At 37.8% G+C, this 21344-nt stretch overlaps 1 protein-coding gene across 2 annotated transcripts in view; it reads right to left on the reverse strand.

Moving 5' to 3' along the window:
- Positions 1-2879: 2879 nt before the first annotated feature.
- ercc6 (excision repair cross-complementation group 6) overlaps positions 2880-21344 on the reverse strand; it is a 56952-nt gene continuing 38487 nt past the window's right edge. For both annotated transcript variants that reach the window (XM_060854271.1, XM_060854272.1), the window contains exons 12-21: positions 18948-19043; positions 18325-18543; positions 17480-17590; positions 17197-17316; positions 16343-16437; positions 14709-14854; positions 10831-11586; positions 10204-10405; positions 9224-9302; positions 2880-3813 (exon numbers count right to left, since the gene is read on the reverse strand). In XM_060854271.1, the coding sequence (XP_060710254.1) occupies positions 3397-3813; positions 9224-9302; positions 10204-10405; positions 10831-11586; positions 14709-14854; positions 16343-16437; positions 17197-17316; positions 17480-17590; positions 18325-18543; positions 18948-19043 (2241 nt within the window). In that variant the 3' untranslated portion in view covers positions 2880-3396. The remainder of the gene's footprint in view (positions 3814-9223; positions 9303-10203; positions 10406-10830; positions 11587-14708; positions 14855-16342; positions 16438-17196; positions 17317-17479; positions 17591-18324; positions 18544-18947; positions 19044-21344) is intronic.

The following is a 21344-nucleotide window of genomic DNA, read 5'->3' on the forward strand; positions in this document are numbered from 1 at the left end:
AGGTCTTTTCCCTGGGGTGAGGTTTAGGGTGAGAGGGGAAAAGATATAAAAGAGATCTAAGGGACAGCATTTTCATGCAGAGGGTGGTGCATGTATGGAATGAGCTGCCAAAGGAAGTGGTGAGGCTGGTACACTTACAGCATTTAACATGCATCTGGATGAGTATGTGAATAGGAAGGGTTTGGAGGGATATGGGTCAGGTGCTGGCAGGTGGGACTAAATTGGGTTGGGATATCCGGTTGGCATGGATGAGTTGGACCAAAGGGTCTGTTTCCATGCTGTACATCTCTATGACTCAAAAACTGGTCCTGTCACATATATTAATAATGTTTTGAGAAATTATAAATAAATGCATTTCAATAGCAGTATCTTAAATGCACGCCCTAGTGGTAAATATATGTCTCTTCATTATAAGAACTACAAAAAAAATTAAATCCAAACAAATATTCATTTGCATAGATAGGAAATCATAAAATAAATTATGTTCCAATGTTGCATTTTTAGAATTTTCTATTGGCTATAGGATAACCTTATTATAATCCACATTTGTAAAACTGAAGAAATTAAATGTATTTAGAATTTTCAGAATTAAGACTTTGTTCCCATCGGAAAAATCATCCTTTTAACGCAGTTTTCTGCCAACCCCTCATTCCACTCTCCAATGTTCAATATCATTTACTTATTTATTTCCAAAAGTCTTCTTTTCTTCCTCTATCACCACCCTACTTAACAATCACAATTGTCAGGTATTTTCTGCAAGGGACAATGTAAATATATATCTAATAAATATATTTATGAAGTTATCACCAATTCAGGCTATGAAATGATATCTCAAGAGTTGGTGTCATGTGAAACTTCACTTGTCAAAAATGATAGAAAAGGTGATTTTTAATTCAAGTATTTTAATGCTTTGAAAAATTCAACTGAAATGTGAAAATAACCTTTTGACATTACAACACACTAACATCTACTGTGACAAAGGTACACAATCAACTTTCTAGCATCTTATGCATTAGTTAAGCAAATTAGAGAGCAATGCTACATTTGTAAAGCAACTGTAGCAAAATTTTAGTCGCAAGTATTTTTATTGCAAGGTTTCCAAATAGAGCATTTGAATAAATTCATGAGTTGCTTAGAATTAAATAAAAAGCAGTGTGTCAGAGACGTAATGAAGGATTTGGAGTGACAATGATGTGAAGGAATAAAATGGAATGGGGGAACTGTGTACAGTCAGTTAAAAAGATATCACAAAACCCACAGCCATTCTCATTAAGAACAATTGTCTGTCAGTAACTGGGCACAATTTTGTGTTCAGCTGTCTGAAATGCACAACAGTAATTCAAAATTATGTATTAGCTTGTTTGGTGGATTTTTTTCAGGAAAGTTTGTGAACATTGAATACTGATCAAAGTACACAGCAACAAATAGTTGTATTTAGAGCAATGTTTGATGATTTAATTTGATGTTGAATGCAATTGCACGTTGTTGGAAACAGCAGGTAAACCCCTCCTACTGAAAGTTTTACCAAAACATTCTCTAATTATTCAGCACGAGCTTTCTCACCCAAAATTACTGACAGGAGAAATTTTACACTCCTCACTTGGATTAGCCCACAAGCTATTTAAATACCGGTTACTGGAGTAGGTCATGATTTGCATTGCTAACTTTTCATTTTAGGTCAAAGAATTGAGGACTCTCAATATGGAACGGTTAAATTATTTCCACAGAAGCTTACATGCGAGGGATAAAAAAAAGTTTGAAAGCATTTAATTTTACAATGAAACATTGGACAATCCTTAATACGTGAGCTGACTCTTAATTCTGTCCAGGATCCAGCCTTAAAATAACTAAGTGAGATGGAAAAGCTAAATTCATAACACAGCTTGGAAGAGATTGAACATTTGGAATGAGGTCACATTATTGTCAATGTAAGGAGTCAAACAATTGGTCAAATTCTAATTTAACCACCTCACACAAGTTAGTTATGTTCAACACTAAAACAGCAATGTATAAAGACATCTTAAAAAAATCCAAATGGGTGCAAAATGAAGATGATAATTTTTGATGTAACTGAAGAAACTGAAAATGTAGTGTTCCTTTTCAATGGAAACTAGATTTGGAATTTTAAAAGGAAGTTTTCTAATTTAAGCTAAATATCGTGAATTCTAAATTGGCATGTTTGGTTGCTAATACTTTTACCGGAATCAGCAGAATGTGGTCCGAATCTCACCTTCAGCTCTGGAACTGAGGAAGTGCTGTACAATCAGAGGTGAGACACCAGACCCAAGCTACACTTACTCAGAAGGAGCCCAATGTGACACTCAAAAAGGTACAAGCAATTCTCTAATGTTCTGACCAAAACCATCAAAAACCAGATGATTGGGTGATTGATTCATTCTTTTTCTGCTTAGGTTGGATGTTGCATTAAGAGTGATTACACCTCACCGGCTGAACAGCATTTTAAAATGCCCTGTGGATGTGATAAGGTGCTACATAAATTCAAATCTTGAGATTTCAGCAGCACACAGGAAAAAGAACGAACAGCAAAATATTGCCAGCAAGAAATCTTCATATTATACCTGCTTAAACTGTGAAAATAAAATCAGGCAGTTTAAATGGAAGTGAATGGAGCAATCATAGATAATGCATTATCGTTAAATGTACAATGGCATCACTTTATATCTCATTGTCTTTTAATGGACTGGTCTATAGCATACAAAGAAAACAAATGTTATTTTCACTGATATATCCAGTGTTCCATGTTAAAATTTATAATTTTAACCCATGTTGTGATTATAGTCATTTAACACCAATTCACTGTAACAAAAAGAAATTTTTCGCAAAGTAGAAAACATCTTTGGTTTATTTAAGATGTTGTATACATTTAGTTTTTAATTAATATTTACAATTGTGTATTATTTACCAATATAATTGGGCTATGCTAATTAAGCATTCCCCAACTTTGCCTTCCAATGAAATCAGGTATAAAATTTCAGATATCTCAGGAGCAATATGATCATATTCAGGAATACAAAAGAAGTGCTTTGCAATCATGAATTTAAACCTGGCACAACGCAATGTTCTTTTTCATATGCAGTTTATAGCAACTAGTCAACATTAAATTTTCAGGAAACACAATGCAAGTTGAAAATCTTTAAGGTTATGTCACTGACAATAAAATACAGCTTTCATGCAGTCTTTTCTTCAGTGCTAAATTTTACCCCTGCAAAGCAGCAAACTGAAATCAGTTCCCTATCTTCAAGTTTCCTCTTGGACAACACAGATTTGTCATGGAGAATTCAAGCTTTCCTAATGAAATTATTGCATTATTTAGCAGCAATTAAACTTAGTTCTCAGTGACACTACTGACATGATTAGTAGCAGCACCAGGAATGTTCATCGGAATTCTAGTTTCAGTGTCCAGATCCCATCCCCAGATGCGTTTCTGTGGAAAGTGCACAAGTTTCTAAGAAGTTCTCGGAAAACAGCTGTCTGTGCAGGTGATAACTTGGACTGAAACTCTTGTAACAACTCAGTAGTTGTGGCTTGCCCATCCGTGCTAGCCTGGAATGCAATGAAGTTCCTCATTTCCACCAATAGCTCATCGTGCTCGGTTGGTACAGGCGGGGGCACTGCTGCAGGCTCAGAGCTCTCATCAATTTCAAGGCTTTGAGACAAAGTCAAATGATTCCTTGCTCGCATTTTGGCCAGTAACGAGGAAGAGGACGGGAGCACACGGCCTGCCTCTTCTTCTGATGGAACACCACTGAAGTGAGATTTGGCAGCTTCGTCCTTTTCAATTACAGCAGCATCCTAAGCAGAAAAAGTAAACCAAAGTAGCAGATCTGTACAATTAATTCACTGCCCTCTTGGTCAATGAAGAAAGTGATCACAGAACAAAGATTTAAGAAAACAAAACAAGCCAAAATGCCCTCAACTCTTGCAGCAGCTATTGCAGAGATTAAGAAAATTAATCACTCATTTCTAGTATTAATAAAGTAAGTTTATCAAGACTCATTAGAAAACTATATTCAAAAGCTATCTTAAAAAATTGTATCAGTAAAGGAACAGCTCATATTACTCTGATCACTAAACCTCCAACATGTTAAGTGTACCAGCAACATATCATGGTCCAACACTGAACACTGTTGAAAGATCACATTTTGCTGGATAATACAGTAAAGTACAGTATGTGACTTTAAACAAATATCTGTTTCTAACAGCTGAATCAAAATTTAATCATAGCAAAACTGCTTGGTGAAGGCATGCAAGATGCTACTAATTCTGCAGCATGTTACTTACTGAACTAGCATTAGCTCAAACATCATGTGCTATACAAACCTCCTTGCTTAAACTGCAAGCCTAAAGAGTTTATTCACCAGCTTTACTTGGTTTTCACACACCACTTAGTAGCATCACTGAATACAGCTGACCAGTTAACATACAGGCCATCAGCAATCAAGCATGGTTATGAAAACCAAGAGCCAAAGAACACAAACTTTCAGCGTAAGTGTAAAACATTTCTCTGTTTACCAGCCATTTGTTTTGAGCAATGCTTTTCTTCACTTTCCACAATATGTTAGCTGCAGACAGAATATTTGTGTCTATAGTTAATCAGAAGGAAGATGCTTCTGTTATCTCTGTAGAGAAATCCTTTAAATTAGTCAATGGGTAAATTATCCATACTTTCCAAGTAGAAACTTAAGTTTATTGGATCCAATACTGGTCACACGTTTGACTTATGCACAGAGTCATACAGCACGGAATCAGACCCTTCAGTCTATAGTCCATGCCAACCATGTTCCCAAACTAAACCATCCAACTTGCTTGCATTTGACCCATATCCCTTCAAACCTTTCCTATTCATGTACTTATCAAAATGTCATTTGAATGTTGTAACTGTACCTGCATCCACCACTTTCTCTGTCAGTTCATTCCACACACTAATGGCGCTCTCTCTAAGAAAAAAGCTGTCCCTCATGCCCTTCTTAAAACTTTTGTCTCTTACCTTAAAAATATGTCCCTTAGGTTTGAATTTCTCTACCTTAGGGAAACAACCCTTGCTATTCATGTTATCTGTGCCCTTCATGATTTTATAATCTTGTATAAGGTCACCCCTCAAACTCCTACGTTCCAGTGAAAAATGTCCCAGCCTATTTTTGTAACTCAAACCCTCCATTCCTGGCAACACCCTGGTCAACATTTTTCTGAATCCTCTCCAAATCAATAATATCCTTCTTGTAACAGGGCGACCAGTAATGCACACAGTACTCCAAGCAAGGTCTCATCATCCTGTACAACCTCAACATGATGCCCCCAACTCCTACACTCAAAGGTCAGAGCAATGAAGACAAGTGTGCTAAATGTCTTCTTAACCACCCTGTCTACCTGTGATGCAAATTTCAGAGGATAATGTACCTGAACCTATAAGTGTCTCTGTTCTACAACACTACCCAGGGCAGTACCATTAATTGTATCAGTCATGCCCTTGTTTGTTTAAACAAAATGCAATACCTCACATTTATCCATGTGCCACTTCTCAACCCACTGAGCCAACTGATCAAGACCTCTTTGTAATCTTAACCTCCTTCACTGTCCACTATACCACCAATTTTTGTATAATCAGCAAACTTACTCACTGTGCCTCCTAGATTCTCATCCAAATCATTTTTATAAATGATAAGCAAACGCAGACCCAGTACTGACTCCTGTGGAACGCTGCTGGTCACAGGCCTCCAGTTCAAAAAACAACCCTCCACCACCGCCCTCTGTCTCCTACCATCAAGCCAATTTTGTATCCAACTGGCAAACTCACCCTGAATCCCATGTGATCTAAGTTTACCAGTTGGTCTACCATGTGGAACCTTGTCAAAGGCTTTACTAAAATCCATGTAAACAACATTGACTGCTCTGCAGGCCCCAAGGCAATGCCACTAAAGACATGAGGAACAAGAGCCAAATCAAGACATAAAAAGTGAGTAAAGGGTATTGGACAACATTTTTAAGGTTCAGGTGATTCAGCTAGTCAATAGGATAGAATCACAGAGTTGTACAGCATGGAAACAGACCTTGCGATCCAACTCATCCATGCCGACCAGATATCCTCAATTAAACTAGCCCTCTAAACCTTTCATATTCTTCTACCCATTCAGATGCCTTTTAAATATTGTAATTGTACCAGCCTCCACCACTTCTTCTGGCAGCTCATTCCATACACATACTACACTCTGCGTGAAAAAAAATGCCACTTAGATCCCTTTTAAGTCTTTCCTCTCTCACCTTAAACCTATGTCCTCTAGTTATGGACTCCCTTACCCTGTGGAAAAGATCTAGGCTACCCTACCTAGCACGTCATGACTTTATAAACCTCCGTAAGGTCACTCCTCAGCCTCTGACGCTCTAGCATAAATAGCCTCAACCTATTCAGCCTCGCCCTATAACACAAACCCTCCAATCCTGACAATATCCTTTAAATCTTTTCTGAACTTTTCAAATTTAACAACATCTTTCTTATAGCAGGGAGACCAGAACTGAATGCAATATTCCAAAAGTGGCCTAACTCATGTCCTGAACAGCCACAACATGACATCCCAACTCCTGTACTCAATCCACTGACCAATAAAGGCAAGCTATACCAAACGCCTTCTACACTATCCTATCTACCTGCGACTCCACTTTCAAGGAACTTTGAACCTGCACTCCAAAGTCTTTTTGTTCGACCATAAGGATGTGAGGTTTCAAAATCAACTTCAAAATTAAACAGAATAAATGATCTTAGGTGCCAGTATCTCTGAGGCTAATTTGTTTTCCTTTGTAACAGACCGAAGCTGTGATTATTAACGTCAGTCCAGGAAGCGCAAAAAAGTAACAATATAACTTTTGTCTGTTCCTCTGGTTATCAATAGAAACATTAGGATTAAGTAGAAGAGTTGAAAAACAAACAAATGCTTGTAAAAGATTTAAAAAATGGTCCTTTTACTTTTTACAATATATCGACAGTGTATAACCTATTTTAAACTGGACAATGCGTCTTCTATATTGCAAATTTTATTAATTACATTCAACCAAGAACACAGTACATCACATGAACAGGCTCATTGGCCGAACAAGTCTGCTACATGATGTCTTTCTAAAACTTTGCTGAAATATAGTCAGTATCCCTCTGTTCCCTGCTTATTCATGTATCTGTCAAATGCCTCTTAAACACTGCTATAGTATCTGCCTCCACCACCTCCTCTGGCAGCGCATTCCAGGCACTTACTACTCTGTGTAAAAAAAACTTGCCAATCACATCTGTCTTACATTTCTCCCCCCCCCATTCACCTTAAACCTATGTCCTTTAGTAATTGACATTTCTACCCTGGGAAAATGACTGTAATTATCCATTCTATCCACACCTCTCATAATTTTGTAAATGTCTATTCAGGTTGCCCCTCAGCCTTCAAAGTTCAAGTGAAAAACCAACCAAGTTTGTCCAATCTCTCCTCACAGCTAACACCCTCCAAACCAGACAACATCCTGGTAAACCGCTTCTATACCCTCTCAAAGCCATCACAGCCTTCAGATAGTGTGGTTTAGCAGAGTTATATGCAATATTCCAAATGTGGCCTAACTAACGTTCTATACAGTTCCAAAATGATTTGCCAAATTTTACACTCTCGCCCTTGAACAATGAAGGTAAGCATGTCATTTGCCTTCTTGACCACTTATGTTGCTACTTTCAGGGAATTGTGAACCTACATGCCTAGATTCCTCTGTATCTTAATGATTCGAAGGGTTCTGTCACCTGCATTTGTCCAGATTAAATTCCATCTGCCATTTCTTCACACAAGTCTCCACCCTATCCATACCTTGCTGTATCCTCTGGCCGTCCTCCTCACTATCTGCAGCTCGCACAACCTTTGTGTCATCTGCAAAATTAATAGTCAGACCATCTACATTCTCCAAGTCATTTATATATATTACAAACAACAGGGGTTCCAGCACTGATTCCTGTCGAACACTGCTGGTCACAGATCTCCAGTCAGACAAACACCCTTCCTCCCCTGTCTTTTATAATCAAGCCAGTTCTGTATCAATCTTACCAGCTCAGTGCAGATCCCATGTGACTTCAGTTTCTGTATCAACTTATCCTGAGGGACCCTGCTAAAGTCCAAGTAGATAACATCCACCATCTTGCTCTCATCAATAATCTTTGTCAATTCCTCAAAAAACTCAATCAAGTTTGTGAGATAGGACCTTCCCCACACAAAACCATGCTTCTTATTGCTTTTAAAACCATATTTTATTCAATTGTGACTAAATCCTGTTCCTAAAAGTCTTCTCCAATAATGTCCCAACCACTAACATGAGGGTTACCAATCTGTAATGTCCCAGATTATCCCTGATTTCTTTCTTAAATAAAGGAACAACATTGGCTATTCTCTAATCCCCTAAGACTCTCTTGCGTCTAAAGAGGTTACAAAAATTTTCCAGAAGACTCCAGCTACCTTCTTGTTCGCCTCCCTCAGTATTCTGGGATAGATCCCATCAGGTCTTGGGGACTTGGCTATCTAATGTTTTTTGAAACACCCAATGCCTCCTCCTTTTTCATCTTGAATTACCCTCGAATATCAATAGATACTTTTCCATATGCACCATTCAACATTGTCCTTCTCTTTTGTGAATACCGATTCAAAGTATTCATTAAGAACATCACTCACTTCCTCCAGCTCCTTACATAAATTCCCTCCTTTGTCTTTGAGTATATCTACCTAGCTACCCTCTTGATCCTTACATACATGTAATACACTTGGGATTTTCTCAAATCATGTTTGCCAAGGAGATTTCATGGCTTCTTTAGCCTTCCTAACTCCTTGTTGAAGTTCATTCCTGCTTTCTTTTTATACTTCAAGGACTGTGTTTGTCTTCAGATTCCTCAACCTTATCAATGTCTCCTTTGTCTTTGTGGCTAATTATGATTTGAATAAATTCATTTTGTTTTGCTATGGACCTTGCATCTTTAAAATCCCTGAATATGTGGTTACACTCATCAGTAGACAGATTGACTATTCAAGTCCTAACAACAACTATCAATTGCAGTTAGGACAATGAGCATTGGTTAAAGTGATTGCAAAATGTTGAGTTTGACCTCAATCCTCAATTAATAAATTGCCAAGCAATAAACTGATCACATTCTATCATCCTTTATGACTAGAATTATTCAGAAGTATGTTAATTATACCTTGCATTTTTCTGGAGTGGATTTGGAAGAAGGACTGCTAGTTGGAAGCAGGGGATTTTTCTTCTGACCAAATCTTGGCCTAGGACATGAGAAAAAGGAGTAAGATTTTGAAATTTCCTGTACATTTTTCAAAATTGCGACTTGCGTTATGCTCACAATTTGTTACTAATTTCACTTTGAATGCATAATATTACATTTTCAGTTCATAAAAATGCTGTTTACACATGAATATACTGTGCTTTAAATTCCATAAGCTTCTCTTCTTAATGCAGCTGGTATTCAAATTACATTAGAAAATAATCAATGGAAAGGAAGGAAACAGATAATCAAGAGGACCAGCTGACCTGTAAATTTAGGAGTAAAACTCAACCAATTTGGAAACCAAGCCTCATCAAATGTACTAATGATATTTTTCTGCCAATACTAAGCTGAAGACAAGAATCTGATTTATAGCATTTTCCTTGTAGATACATTCAAGTTGTAATTTGAAGCTCAATGTGCAAATTCTTATTTTGCATTATGGATAACATTCTTGATTTTAATTTTTTAAATACCTCTCTGCAACAAAGATGGAAGAGCTGATGGATAAACAACGCTTCAGAGTTTAAAATCTTAAAAGTGCTGTTGGTTTGGCTTTCACGGTTTTAGTCATTTTATTACGCAGAGCAAAAGATAAGGTTTGTTATAAATTAAGCAGGTACCAGTAAAAGTGGCCACAGAGATATCAAATTATCAGGGAAACCCAATTGGTTCACTAACCTTTTTAGTTAAGGAAGTCTGCCATTCTTACTCTACAGATATGTGTCTGTAAATCCACACAAATGGGCTGCCCTCTTATGTAGCTGAAGAAGTCACTGAGTTATATTAAACTGCTTTCAAGATGATTCACCATCACCACATTTTCAAAAAAAAAACTGAACCAAAGCAAAAAGTAAATAAAAACTTTCTTTGTAAAAATAATGCTCTGTCTAATATCTTACTTTACAGCAGCTGCTGTTCCTGACAGCTGACTGCTATTGATCCTGGATGGCACACCAGAAGAGACACCCAGGCAACGCTGTCTCGAAGCCTTCAATGCTTTCAAAGCCTCCTGAGCAACTCGATTAGCTTCTGCTTCAACTAATACATAATCAGGATTGGATGACTCCATAATAACATCATGCTTCATCACACTGTGGATTCCTTAATAAATCAGAAAACAATGGTCAAATTAACACCGTCATTTACACAACAATACCAACTTTACAGCATTCATGCACTGAATTAAACAGGAGTGAGTCTTGCTAATATTACTTTTTTCAGTTTTCCCATAACCAAATAAAACTAAATAGTGCAATAATAAAATAGAATGGAATAAACAGCATCATTTTCAGGTCAATTCACTAATAATCTGCCCTCCTGCTTAATGACATTTGTAAAATTTAACCACAGTGCCAAGTAGTATAATTATGTATCTAGCAATGAACATACTAGAGCCACTTTTTGAATACTTGATTCAATACTAACAAGGAATGAAAATCTTACTACTAGAATGGAAATCTTTCATTTGAACATTAAAATTGTCTTGCAGTCTAATTACAGATACAAGCAAAATAAATAAAATTCACCAGATTTTTTGAACAGCTTTTCCAAGACGTAATCATCACTCTGCCTGCAGACTTCCTTTTCTTTCTGCTCTTCCTCATGATCCCTCTTTTTGATTTTCTGCCTTTTTACCAAGTGGGGGATACGCTCGCCTTCAAAATATGCATCTTTGTGGCGTTTGTGTTTTTTGTGTTTGTGCTTGTACACTGAAAGAGCATCACTGTGCTCACTCTTAGTTATTTGATGTTTTGTTTTAGATTGGTGTTTATGGTGAAGTTCATGGCTGTTGCCAGTTTCTTCTAAGTCAGTACTACTTATATTTTGCAGTTTTTTTGAATTCTGAGTGCAGTCTTTCCTTTCCTCGTTTAGAATGATTTGTCCCGGTGTGTGACCATGGTCAAGTAGTCCAGCTTTATTGCTGAGTGCAGATTCTACGTTATTGTTGTCAGTTTCCTTATGTGCAGAATTGGTTGGTTGATCAAGCCTTCGATGTTCAGACAGTGAAACAGTTGGAAATTCAGCACTTTTTATTTCTTGTTTTACTTGAGTGACAGTTCCAGCACTGCCAAAAACACTATTCTCTTTTAATTCCTTCTGTGGGTTAACAGAAAGTTTTCCTGACTGACTTTTGTCTGAATTGCACTGGAGAGAGAAATCCGGTGGTAACTCGACTTGCTTGCTGGAATCCTGATCTGATAGCATGACATTTCTCTTCCTGAATGAACTGGAGCTTTTCCCAGTTTTTTTTCTGGTAGGAGCGTAAACATCCGAACCTGTGCCTAACCAGGAACAAACACATTCACTACAATTAATGGAGAACAAAACAATTACAACACTTGGATTTTGCAGTAGCATTAACTTATACAATCATATTTCAAAATTAATCACTTGGTGCAAACTGCTTTGGGATGTTCTCAGTCCATGAAGGCACAACAAAATTACAAGCCTTCTGAGTAAACCTACAAATTCCTACCAATGATTTCTATCATCTGAAACTGGTTGCTGAGGCCACTCTGTTTCCTTAACAATCAGATTGCTTAGGTCCCTTCAATTATTTGCCATCATTCTCCACCAAACATGTTGATTTGGTCCATGAACCACCAGCTGGTGGAACAAATGAACAAAGGCAACACTATCCGTGCCAATCGAATAGCAACATCACCTGCAAGTTGGAAGGTTATGGTCTCACTCTAGAAAGACAAGAGCAAAAGCAAAGGCTGTCACTGTAATGAAGTACTGAGGAAGTGCTGCACTGTTGAAGGTGCTGTATTGCACATAGCAAGTTAAACCATCTGTTTTTTCAAGTAAACTTAAAAAAAATGCTATGACGCAAGTCAGAGGCAACAGATAAGGTAGAACTTAGAACAACCAATACCTATAGGGAAAAGTTACTAAGCAAACTAGTGGATTGAGGATGAACAAGTCCCTTGCGCCTGATGGCCTACATCCTAGGGTACTGAAGGAGGGGGCAGCGGAGATAGTAAATCCATTGGTTACAATATCTCTAAAGTTCCCTGGACAGGGAAAATGTTTCAGTGGATTGGAAAATGGGCTAAATAACGCCCCTATTCAAAAAGGGAAGGAGGCAATACGTGGGAAATTACAGACCAGTTAGTTTAACATCTGCTGCTGGGAAAGCATTAGAATCAATTATCAAGGAAGCAACATCAGGACATTTGGAAAGTCAAAACACTATCCATCAGAGTAAGCATGGGTTTTATGAAGGGCAAATCATGTTTGACTAATTTGCTGGAGTTCTTCAAAGAGGTAACAAGCAAAGTGGATAATGGGGATGCTGTAGATGTAATTAATCTAGACTTCCAGAAAGTGTTTAATCAGGTGCCGCATAAAAGGTTCATTCACAAGGTTGGAATCATATGGGATTAGAGATAATTTATTCGCTTGGATAGATGACTGGCTGATGGACAGAAGACAGAGAGTCGGAATAAATGGGTTTCTTTCTGGATTCCAAGATGTAACCAGTGGGAGTGCGACAGAGTTTGGTCCTTGTACCCCAGCTATTAACAATCTACATTAACGACTTGGATACAGGGTTAGAAGGCTCTATGGCTAAATTTGCAGGCAACACAAAAATAGGTGGGACACTAAATTGTAATGAGGAAATAACAGCCTTACAAATGGATATAAATAGTTTTGGAGAATGGGCTAAAACGTGGCAGATGCAGTTTAACATGGCTAAGTGAGAGGTCAGACATTTGGGTAAAAAAAATGGGAGAATTGACGTTTCGGGCATAAGCCCTTCTTCAGGAATGAGGAGGGTGTGCCAAGCAGGCTAATATAAAAGGTAGGGAGGAGGGACTTGGGGGAGGGGCGTTGGGAGTGCGATATGTGGAAGGAGGTTAAGGTGAGGGTGATAGGCCAGAAAGGGGGTGGATGCGGAGAGGTCAGGAAGAAGATTGCAGGTCAAGAAGACGGTGCTGAATCTGAGGGTTGGGACTGAGATAAGGTGGGGGGAGGGGAAATGAGAAAGCTGGAGAAATCTGCATTCATCCCTTGTGGTTGGAGGGTTCCTAGGCAGAAGGTGAGGCTTCCTCCAGGCGTCGTGTTGCCATGGTCTGGCGATGGAGGTGGTCATGGACCTCATGTCCTTGGCAGAGTGGGAGGGGGAGTTAAAGTGTTCAGCCACAGGGCGGGTTGGTTGGTGCGGGTGTCCCAGAGGTGTTCTCTGAAACGTTCCACAAGTAGGCGGCCAGTTTCCCCAATGTAGAGGAGGCCACATCGGGTGCAGCGGATGCAGTAAATGATGTGTGTGGAGGTGCAGGTGAACTTGTGACGGATATGGAAGGATCCCTTGGGGTCTTGGAGGGAAGTGATGGGGGAGGTGTGGGCGCGAGTTTTGCATTTCTTGTGGTTGCAAGGGAAGGTGCCGGGAGTGGAGGTTGCAAAGGCGTCTAGGTGTACTTGTTCATGGGTCACAGGAAACTAGCAGAATAATAAAGAAAGCGAATGGAATGTTGGCTTTTATAGTTAAAGCAATAGAATATAAAGGTAAGGAAGTATTGATATACAAGTTATTGGTGAGACCGCACCTGGAGTATTGATTCATAGTACCCTTATTTGAGGAAAGATGTAGTGGCATTGGAGGTAGTTCATAGGAGGTTCACTGGATTGACCCCAGAGATGAGGGGCTTGTCATGTGAAGATAGATTGAACAGTTTAGGCCCGTACTCTCTGGAATTTAGAAGAATCAGAGGATCAAATTGAGGTATTCAAGACGATAAAAGGTGTGGTTAAAATAGATGTGCAGCAGATGCTTCCTCTTGTGGGGCATTCTAGGACAAGAGGTCAGTCTTACAATAAAAGGCAGCAAATTTAAAACAGAGTTAAGGAGAAACTACTTCTCCCAATGGGTTGTGAATCGGTGGAATTCGTTACCCCAAAGTGCAGTGGATGCTGGGACAGTAGTAAATTTAAGGAGGAGTTAGGCAGATTTTTAATTGGTAATAGTTTGAAGGGATATAGAGAGAAAGCAGGAAAATGGGAGTGAGGAGCATATCAGCCATGATCGAATGGCTGAGCAGATTCAATGGGCCAAATGGTCTAACATTGTCCTTTAGCTTATGAACAACTTAAACAAGAGTAGGGAAGCACCTAAATAGCTTATCTGGCTATTATCACATGTTGTTAAGTGGAAGATCACTGTATGCAGATCAATAAACATGTTTCTGACATTACAGTAGTGACTGCATTTCTAAGTACTACATGGGGACAATCTGAGGTTATGAAAGACACTTAACTATTTGGTTAACTGTATACAGAAACTCACTAAGCAAATTGCTCTCTAAGTAAAACTGGGAATGAGAAGTATGGTGAATTACAATCCTGGCACTTTACTTCATAAACCACTGGATTCTGTTTGTTAAGTTTAAATTGATCATACCTGCAAAAATTGCACTTGTTTCTGTTCCCTGAGTACCATCTGGACTGCTTAACGTGAAAAGCTCTGTAAGATCATTAGATTTGAAAAACCGTCTCTGCTTTGGGTCCTTCAATACTCGATTAGTCAGGAACTGCTTGAAAATTTGCCTATAATAAAGTGAGAATTACATAATTTATCTAAAGAAACCACATATAAAATGATTTACAACTTCCTATAATTAAGTTAGCAATAAAAAATTAAATTACATGCCACCTTAGTTAGCAGTTTTCATGTAGTGCTAGAACAAACTTGCATTTTAAATACAATCATATAACCTTTCCACATTCATGAACCTTTCACTATTATGAATTTATTGTATTTTAAATCGGTTTTATCTCCCAATGCTCATATTAACCAGAGACAAAAATGGTTAAATATGTAAAATATTACTAAATAATTACATGCAGAAATCAAGATGTCTCAATTTTCCCACGATGCTCACAAAAAGTAGCTGTCGACCACTAATTTAACATGGTCCCTTCAACAAACATTGCACTTTAAATCATATTTAGTCAGTGTGGGGAGGGAAGCGGTGTGCCAGCAGGTGCTCAGTTCTCCCATTATTTAGTGTGAGAACTAGCACCTTCAATAAGGAACTTACTGCAAATAAGATAAATCTGTTGGCAGTCGGCTATGTGAAAATTAATGCTGTAATCGCACCATCGATACATTTGGTTGAATGTTACTGAACAGTTTATTTTTCACGAGTTCTCTCAACAGACTTCTGCACTTGTAACTTTGGCTTATTTACATGAAGGAACCCAAACTGTAGAGTGCAAACAATGAAGGATGGCTGCAGGAAACCAGAAGTATTGAATGTGAATAGCTGACATGTGAAAGAGAAAGACAAGCTGATGTTTCAAATGGAATCCTCAGTTCAAACTTCTAGTGAAAGGGAAATAGCAGGTGCAGTGGGTAAAAATAATGGCCTTTCATGTCTGGGACCTGGATTCAAATAAAGCTTGGGTTAATTAATGAACTGTTCTTTTGCCACTTATCTTTTAAAAAGGTGATGGGATAAATGTATAAACCAGGATTAATTGAGTTGCTAGTAAGCACAGACTTATAATTCAAAACCATTCCTATTTCAGTATTAATAGATAATGTTGCTCAAAAATGCTGCTGCATGGCTGATACAGGATATGAAAACCTATCACTGGCATAATACAAAATGTTTTGCTAAGGCATTCTTCATAATCCAATAGAGGGTCCCTGAAAGGTCAACAGTTCCAAAACCCAGTTAAAGAGCCCCTTTTAGGACTATTTGTAGGAATCCTAAACAAAACATCAATTGGCCTTTCCCTTTCAGACATTCATTTTTTGTGGTATATTTCCAGTGTTTATTCATGTTTCTCTTTTAAATTTCGACATGAATGAATGCACAAAAATATAATTGTACTGATAACTGATAATAACTCGGGGGAGGGGAAATTAGGAGTCTTAGTGGTCAACCAGTGTGAAATTAAAATTTTTCTGCTTGCTAAACCATTAAGAATAAAACCAAATGGATCGTGAGCTCATGTACATTGTTGACAAAAACAAATGACAATTTACAAAGTTTAGTGTGACAGAACATTCCCAATTTTGTGACATACCGGTGGTAGATTTTTTCTTCAATTGATCCAGCTGTTAGTAACCTGTAAATAGTAACCTGTTTCTTTTGACCTATCCTCCAAGCACGCTCTCGGGCCTAAAAGAATGAGCATTTAGTGATTATTACCCACTGGCTTCCCCAGCACAGAGCAGAGTGCTTCATAATCAAATGTCAAACATGAAAAGTTCATGCACAATTAATTTCTTTAAACTGTTGCAGTTCCAAGTTTTTTTTTATATTGCTGAAACGATGATCCTTTACTGCAGGGAAACATTCTACAAGTAGGGCAAAGGTTTAGTCACATTACAGTTTAGCAAAAATTTGTTACAGCCCCACCTGCACAAAGCAGTCATATTGCTAGAATTCCAGCAGTTTTTAATTAAGTTTTCTCCAAGCTTTATACTCAGTCTAATTGCTGACAGCTGAACAACCATACTGTGTACACCCAACCACATGTGAATCGACCAAAGTTGTGGGCAACTTTTTATTTCAGAATACTCTTAACAACTGTGCAAAGTAAGCTGTTCAGAGTCAGCACGGGGTCAGACATTTCAAAGCAATTCAGATTATTTCAATATGTACTGTTCTTTCTCAGGCATGAAATCTATCACATTCTTTGCCCCAACCAGAACAATTGAAACCAGGAACACTACCAGAGCATGAGGTAATAAAATGCACAGATTGTAGATTTTAGCTGCTCCCAATGTAACACATTCAGTTCGCATTTAGAAATATACATAATTGCTTAATAACTGCTCTAAATGCACATGCATGTTTGTGGCGTCAAGTTGAGCGCAGATGAGAGATCTAACAATCCAAAGCCGTTTGCATTGACACAAACTGAAAAGGGCCCACCTGTGTGTCAGTACTCGGGTTCCAGTCAGGGTCGTAGATAATAACTCGGTTTGCTCCTGTCAAGTTTACTCCCAAACCACCAACTCTAGTTGTGAGGAGGAAGACAAATATTGAGGAATTCTACAACAGAGGAAGAACAGATTTTTATTTTTTGAAAGAACTTTTTTTTCAAGAAAAGAATGTTTGTTAATTGAATAATCAAATGTAAACTTGGCAGGCACTGATTGAAGAGAAAAATGCAACACAGAAATAAGCATGAACAGCTTTTTTTTGAAGTCTTTACCTCATTGTATCTAGAAATGAGTGTCTGTCTAGAACCTACTGAAGTTGTTCCATCCATTTTAAGATATGAATAGCCCAGATTCCGTATGAACACCTCCAAGATGTCCAACATCTAGTAAAATGGAGAAAAAGAATACATTTATCTGTTTCGTGGATGTGTCTATAACGATCCTTTAAAAACAAATTAAACATCAGCATGGACGAGTTGGACTGAAGGGTCTGTTTCCGTACTGCACATCTCTATGACTCTATGATTACCATCTAGAATCTGCTCTAAATACATATTAAGAGAAAATTAAAAAGCCATTATTCGTAACAGGGATACAGATTTGACAGTATATTCTAATAATAGGTGGTAAATGTACAACAAAATGGATTTTAATCTTAAACTTGTTTTCATTCTAAAACCAAATGAAATGACAAGAATCTGAATATTGATCAATTAAGTGTGTTGAAAATGTGCCAAAACCCATTTTAAGTAACATAACTTGGCAAATTGCCAACTCATATACTGTTACAAGTGAAAGATTTCTTGGCTAATATTTAACATACATTAAAATCTGGCACAGGAATAGAACCTAGATTAGTTTAAAGTATCTGTAAAATATATAGTTTGCACAGAAACTCAGTAGCACAGCAGGTGGAGGAAAAATAATTAAATTCAACTAAAAGTAGTGTGAAACAAACATGGAGAGGATTTGGATTTTAAAATAAAACCAAAACATTTATAATAAGCAGCTGACATCTTAGTTTTGTGAGGGAGTGAAGAGGTGTTAATAAGTGAGTTTATGCTGCATTAAACAATTGTCAAAACATGGGTTTTTTTTCTCTGCTGGACGCGCTGACCTGTCGGGATTGAGAGAAAAGAAGTACTCGATGTCCTTGTTTGTACCACAGCTTTAGCAACGCATCGACTACAATCATCTTTCCAGATCGTTTCCAATACCCAAAGTGCTCTTCTTCTGTCAGCTGCTCATCAGGCACCCCCTTCAGAATCTTGGGGCCACCAGAAAACAGGTCGGGGTGATTACAGATCTTTCTGAGAGCTATCAGGCCAGAGAATACCTACATTTGTGTGGGTGATGGGGAAAAGAGAGAGAAAAAAGAACAATCAATGCCTTTGATTGTTTGCTCCACTATGTAAACATGAATGTTTTTCCATAAAGACATAAGAAATTGAGCACTGTACACAACACTGCACTACGCAAGTAGGTGCATGCAGTGTGTTTGGACTACACGTGTCAATTACTGATAATAAGCAGCTCTACGTCACAGCACTGAATGGAGTTCTTTAATTATTTATCAAACACTTGAAGCTCCATTTGTTATCCTCTGTAAGACTCACGGATTCATATTAATGTTAAAGAAGAGCCTTCACTGGTTCAATAGACAAAAGAAGCAGCTCACTATTCTTAACAATCCCTTCCTTAAAGAAGCAGCAAGAATATACAATAATAGCATTAATAGACCTGCATTTCTCTGTTGAGAATCTGATAGACTTCCTTGGAATCTATAAAGTTTTGGTAGACTTCACGTTGTTCTTCTGTTAAGCGACAAAATAGCACCTACAGAGAAATAGTTTCAGAGTCAGTTGCAGTTTTCTTTCCTGCTCATTTGGACAATGCTGTGACTTTAATTTATTCATGTAATAAATGCTGAAAACAGGAGATATGTTCAGTTCAAAACTTAATAGAACATTAATGTTAGCAGTAATTAACAGATTCAAGAACAACCCTGGTACCTAAGATGGCACCATATATGACAACACGATACACTTTTCACTGTACTCTTGTATTTAAGTACGTGACAATAAAAACCTGAATCCAAAAATAAGCAACACAAATTCAGATCTAAGTGCAACAATGAGAACTTCTATTAAAAAAAAACCTAATGTGACAACTCATACCCTTCAAATATACCAGAAATGTCCTATTGATTAGGCAGCTTAAAGCTAAACCATCAAGATCACATTCAGCAACTGGAATGCTTCTTTGACTGTCTGACTGACAAGATTCAAAACAAAATTAATTCAGATCAGTGGCTAACTAACACAAGTCCAGGATTTTGCATCACATATTTTAAAGTGGATATTTCTCTTTTTGACTTGCTGTCTCTTGCACGCCTAAACAGTTTATTCCTTCAGAGACCACATTTACAGAAAAGTGAAAAAAACAGGCAGTTTACTGGAAACATCTGTAATGTCAAAAATATGTACTTCTCCTTTTCAGTTGGGCATGAACAAAATACTAATATTTTATTTAAAATGCCATACAATAGGCATGATCCCAATTTGGGTGTGGTGACTGTAATCTTAATTTCACCTCATCAAACTATGTGACTAACCTAACAGATGGTGAACTAGCCAAAAATCAGAAAGACGACCCAAGAGCAAAGCAATGATGTGAATTCAATCGATGTGTATCGTAAATTCTATCATAAATCCAGAGTGTAGCAACCAGAGTTATATAATACCTCCTGGAATATGTTCTAACAATGGATCAAGGATAGGGTTTGGGGCAAAGTGGGATTCAAACCCCAAGGGAATTTTCTTGGCTCAACTGGGCAGAATACCACCATCTATGGGGCATGGATTAAGGCCATTCAAGGCACCTCAGAGGAATCAGACGGCTGCTACAAGCCTATGCTCTAAAAGCTGACCCATTGGTTAAATCAATAGAATATTAACCTGTAGACCCTGAAAATTCTGCGGATTCACCAAGAAAAAAGGGCAATCCTTTCAGTCACACAGTGAATCATCTTCCAAAACTAAAGCACACCAGGGCTGATTTACTTATGTTTCTAATCCATGCACCTGCCAACACAGTCTTGGGGGATCACAGGGTATTGCTTGCGAAGCCTTATGAGCACAAAACAAATCTCCTGGAGTTTCAGCTTTACAAAAAGTGCAGTTTGCAATATGAAGTGTGACAGATGTCCCCCCATTCATTCTTTAAAATATTAATGTTTAAGTTCTGCCCCAAGCCCTTTTCAGGGCTAGACTTACTTGATCACAAAACTGACAAAAAGATGCAACCTTCGTTTGTCTATACAGAAGAGTGCAAAAATAGAGAAAGAGTTGCGCGACAATCAAATGAAAAGCTTTTTGCATTGAATTTTGATGATTTTTTAAAACAATGCATTCCTCCGTAGGGGTTTCAAAGAACATTGTCAACTGCAAGATAAAATTCTCACTGTTGCTGGTAATATACTTGGACTTTGGCCCCATCACTTTGTTATTTATTTTTGTGATGTCAACATCACTGATTGGGCCAACATTATTGCCGGTCTCCAGGTGCCCAGAGAAGGTGGTAATAGGACTGAGTGACTTGCTCGGCCACTTCAGATGCAAGTTAAGAGTCAATCAAGTTGGCAGATTCTTGCCCGGAGGATGTTAATGACCCAGTTATATTTCTTTGACAATGATGTGCAATTTTACTGGAAGCAGCTCATTTAAATTATTTTATTACTTTCATGGTGGGATTTGAACTCACGTTCTTCAGATTACTAACTGAACAGGAATACACAACGATATTCAGGAAATATTTATATCCTTTCATGAAGTGATGATGAATGTTATATCTACAGTATAATGCAACAACATTACTGAATGAAGTGTTGTGCATTATTTATGAATATTCCACTTAGTGATTAGTTTGGTCTTTAGCTTCTGCTTTTATACTAATCACTAGTTGCTCTTTGCAACAACTTTGCTGGAATACATTACCACCAGTTCTTAAAGAAACACATAAAACAAAAAAAAAGACTAGTTTTACTGTTTATTGTTGGTGCGTGTGGAATTTTTGATTCGATACTACAAGAGGGCTGCTAATTAAAAAGAAATTCACAATTATAACGAAAAATGGCCA

This window comes from Hemiscyllium ocellatum, chromosome 43 (assembly GCF_020745735.1).
Source record: "Hemiscyllium ocellatum isolate sHemOce1 chromosome 43, sHemOce1.pat.X.cur, whole genome shotgun sequence".
NCBI classification, from domain to species: Eukaryota; Metazoa; Chordata; class Chondrichthyes; order Orectolobiformes; family Hemiscylliidae; genus Hemiscyllium; species Hemiscyllium ocellatum.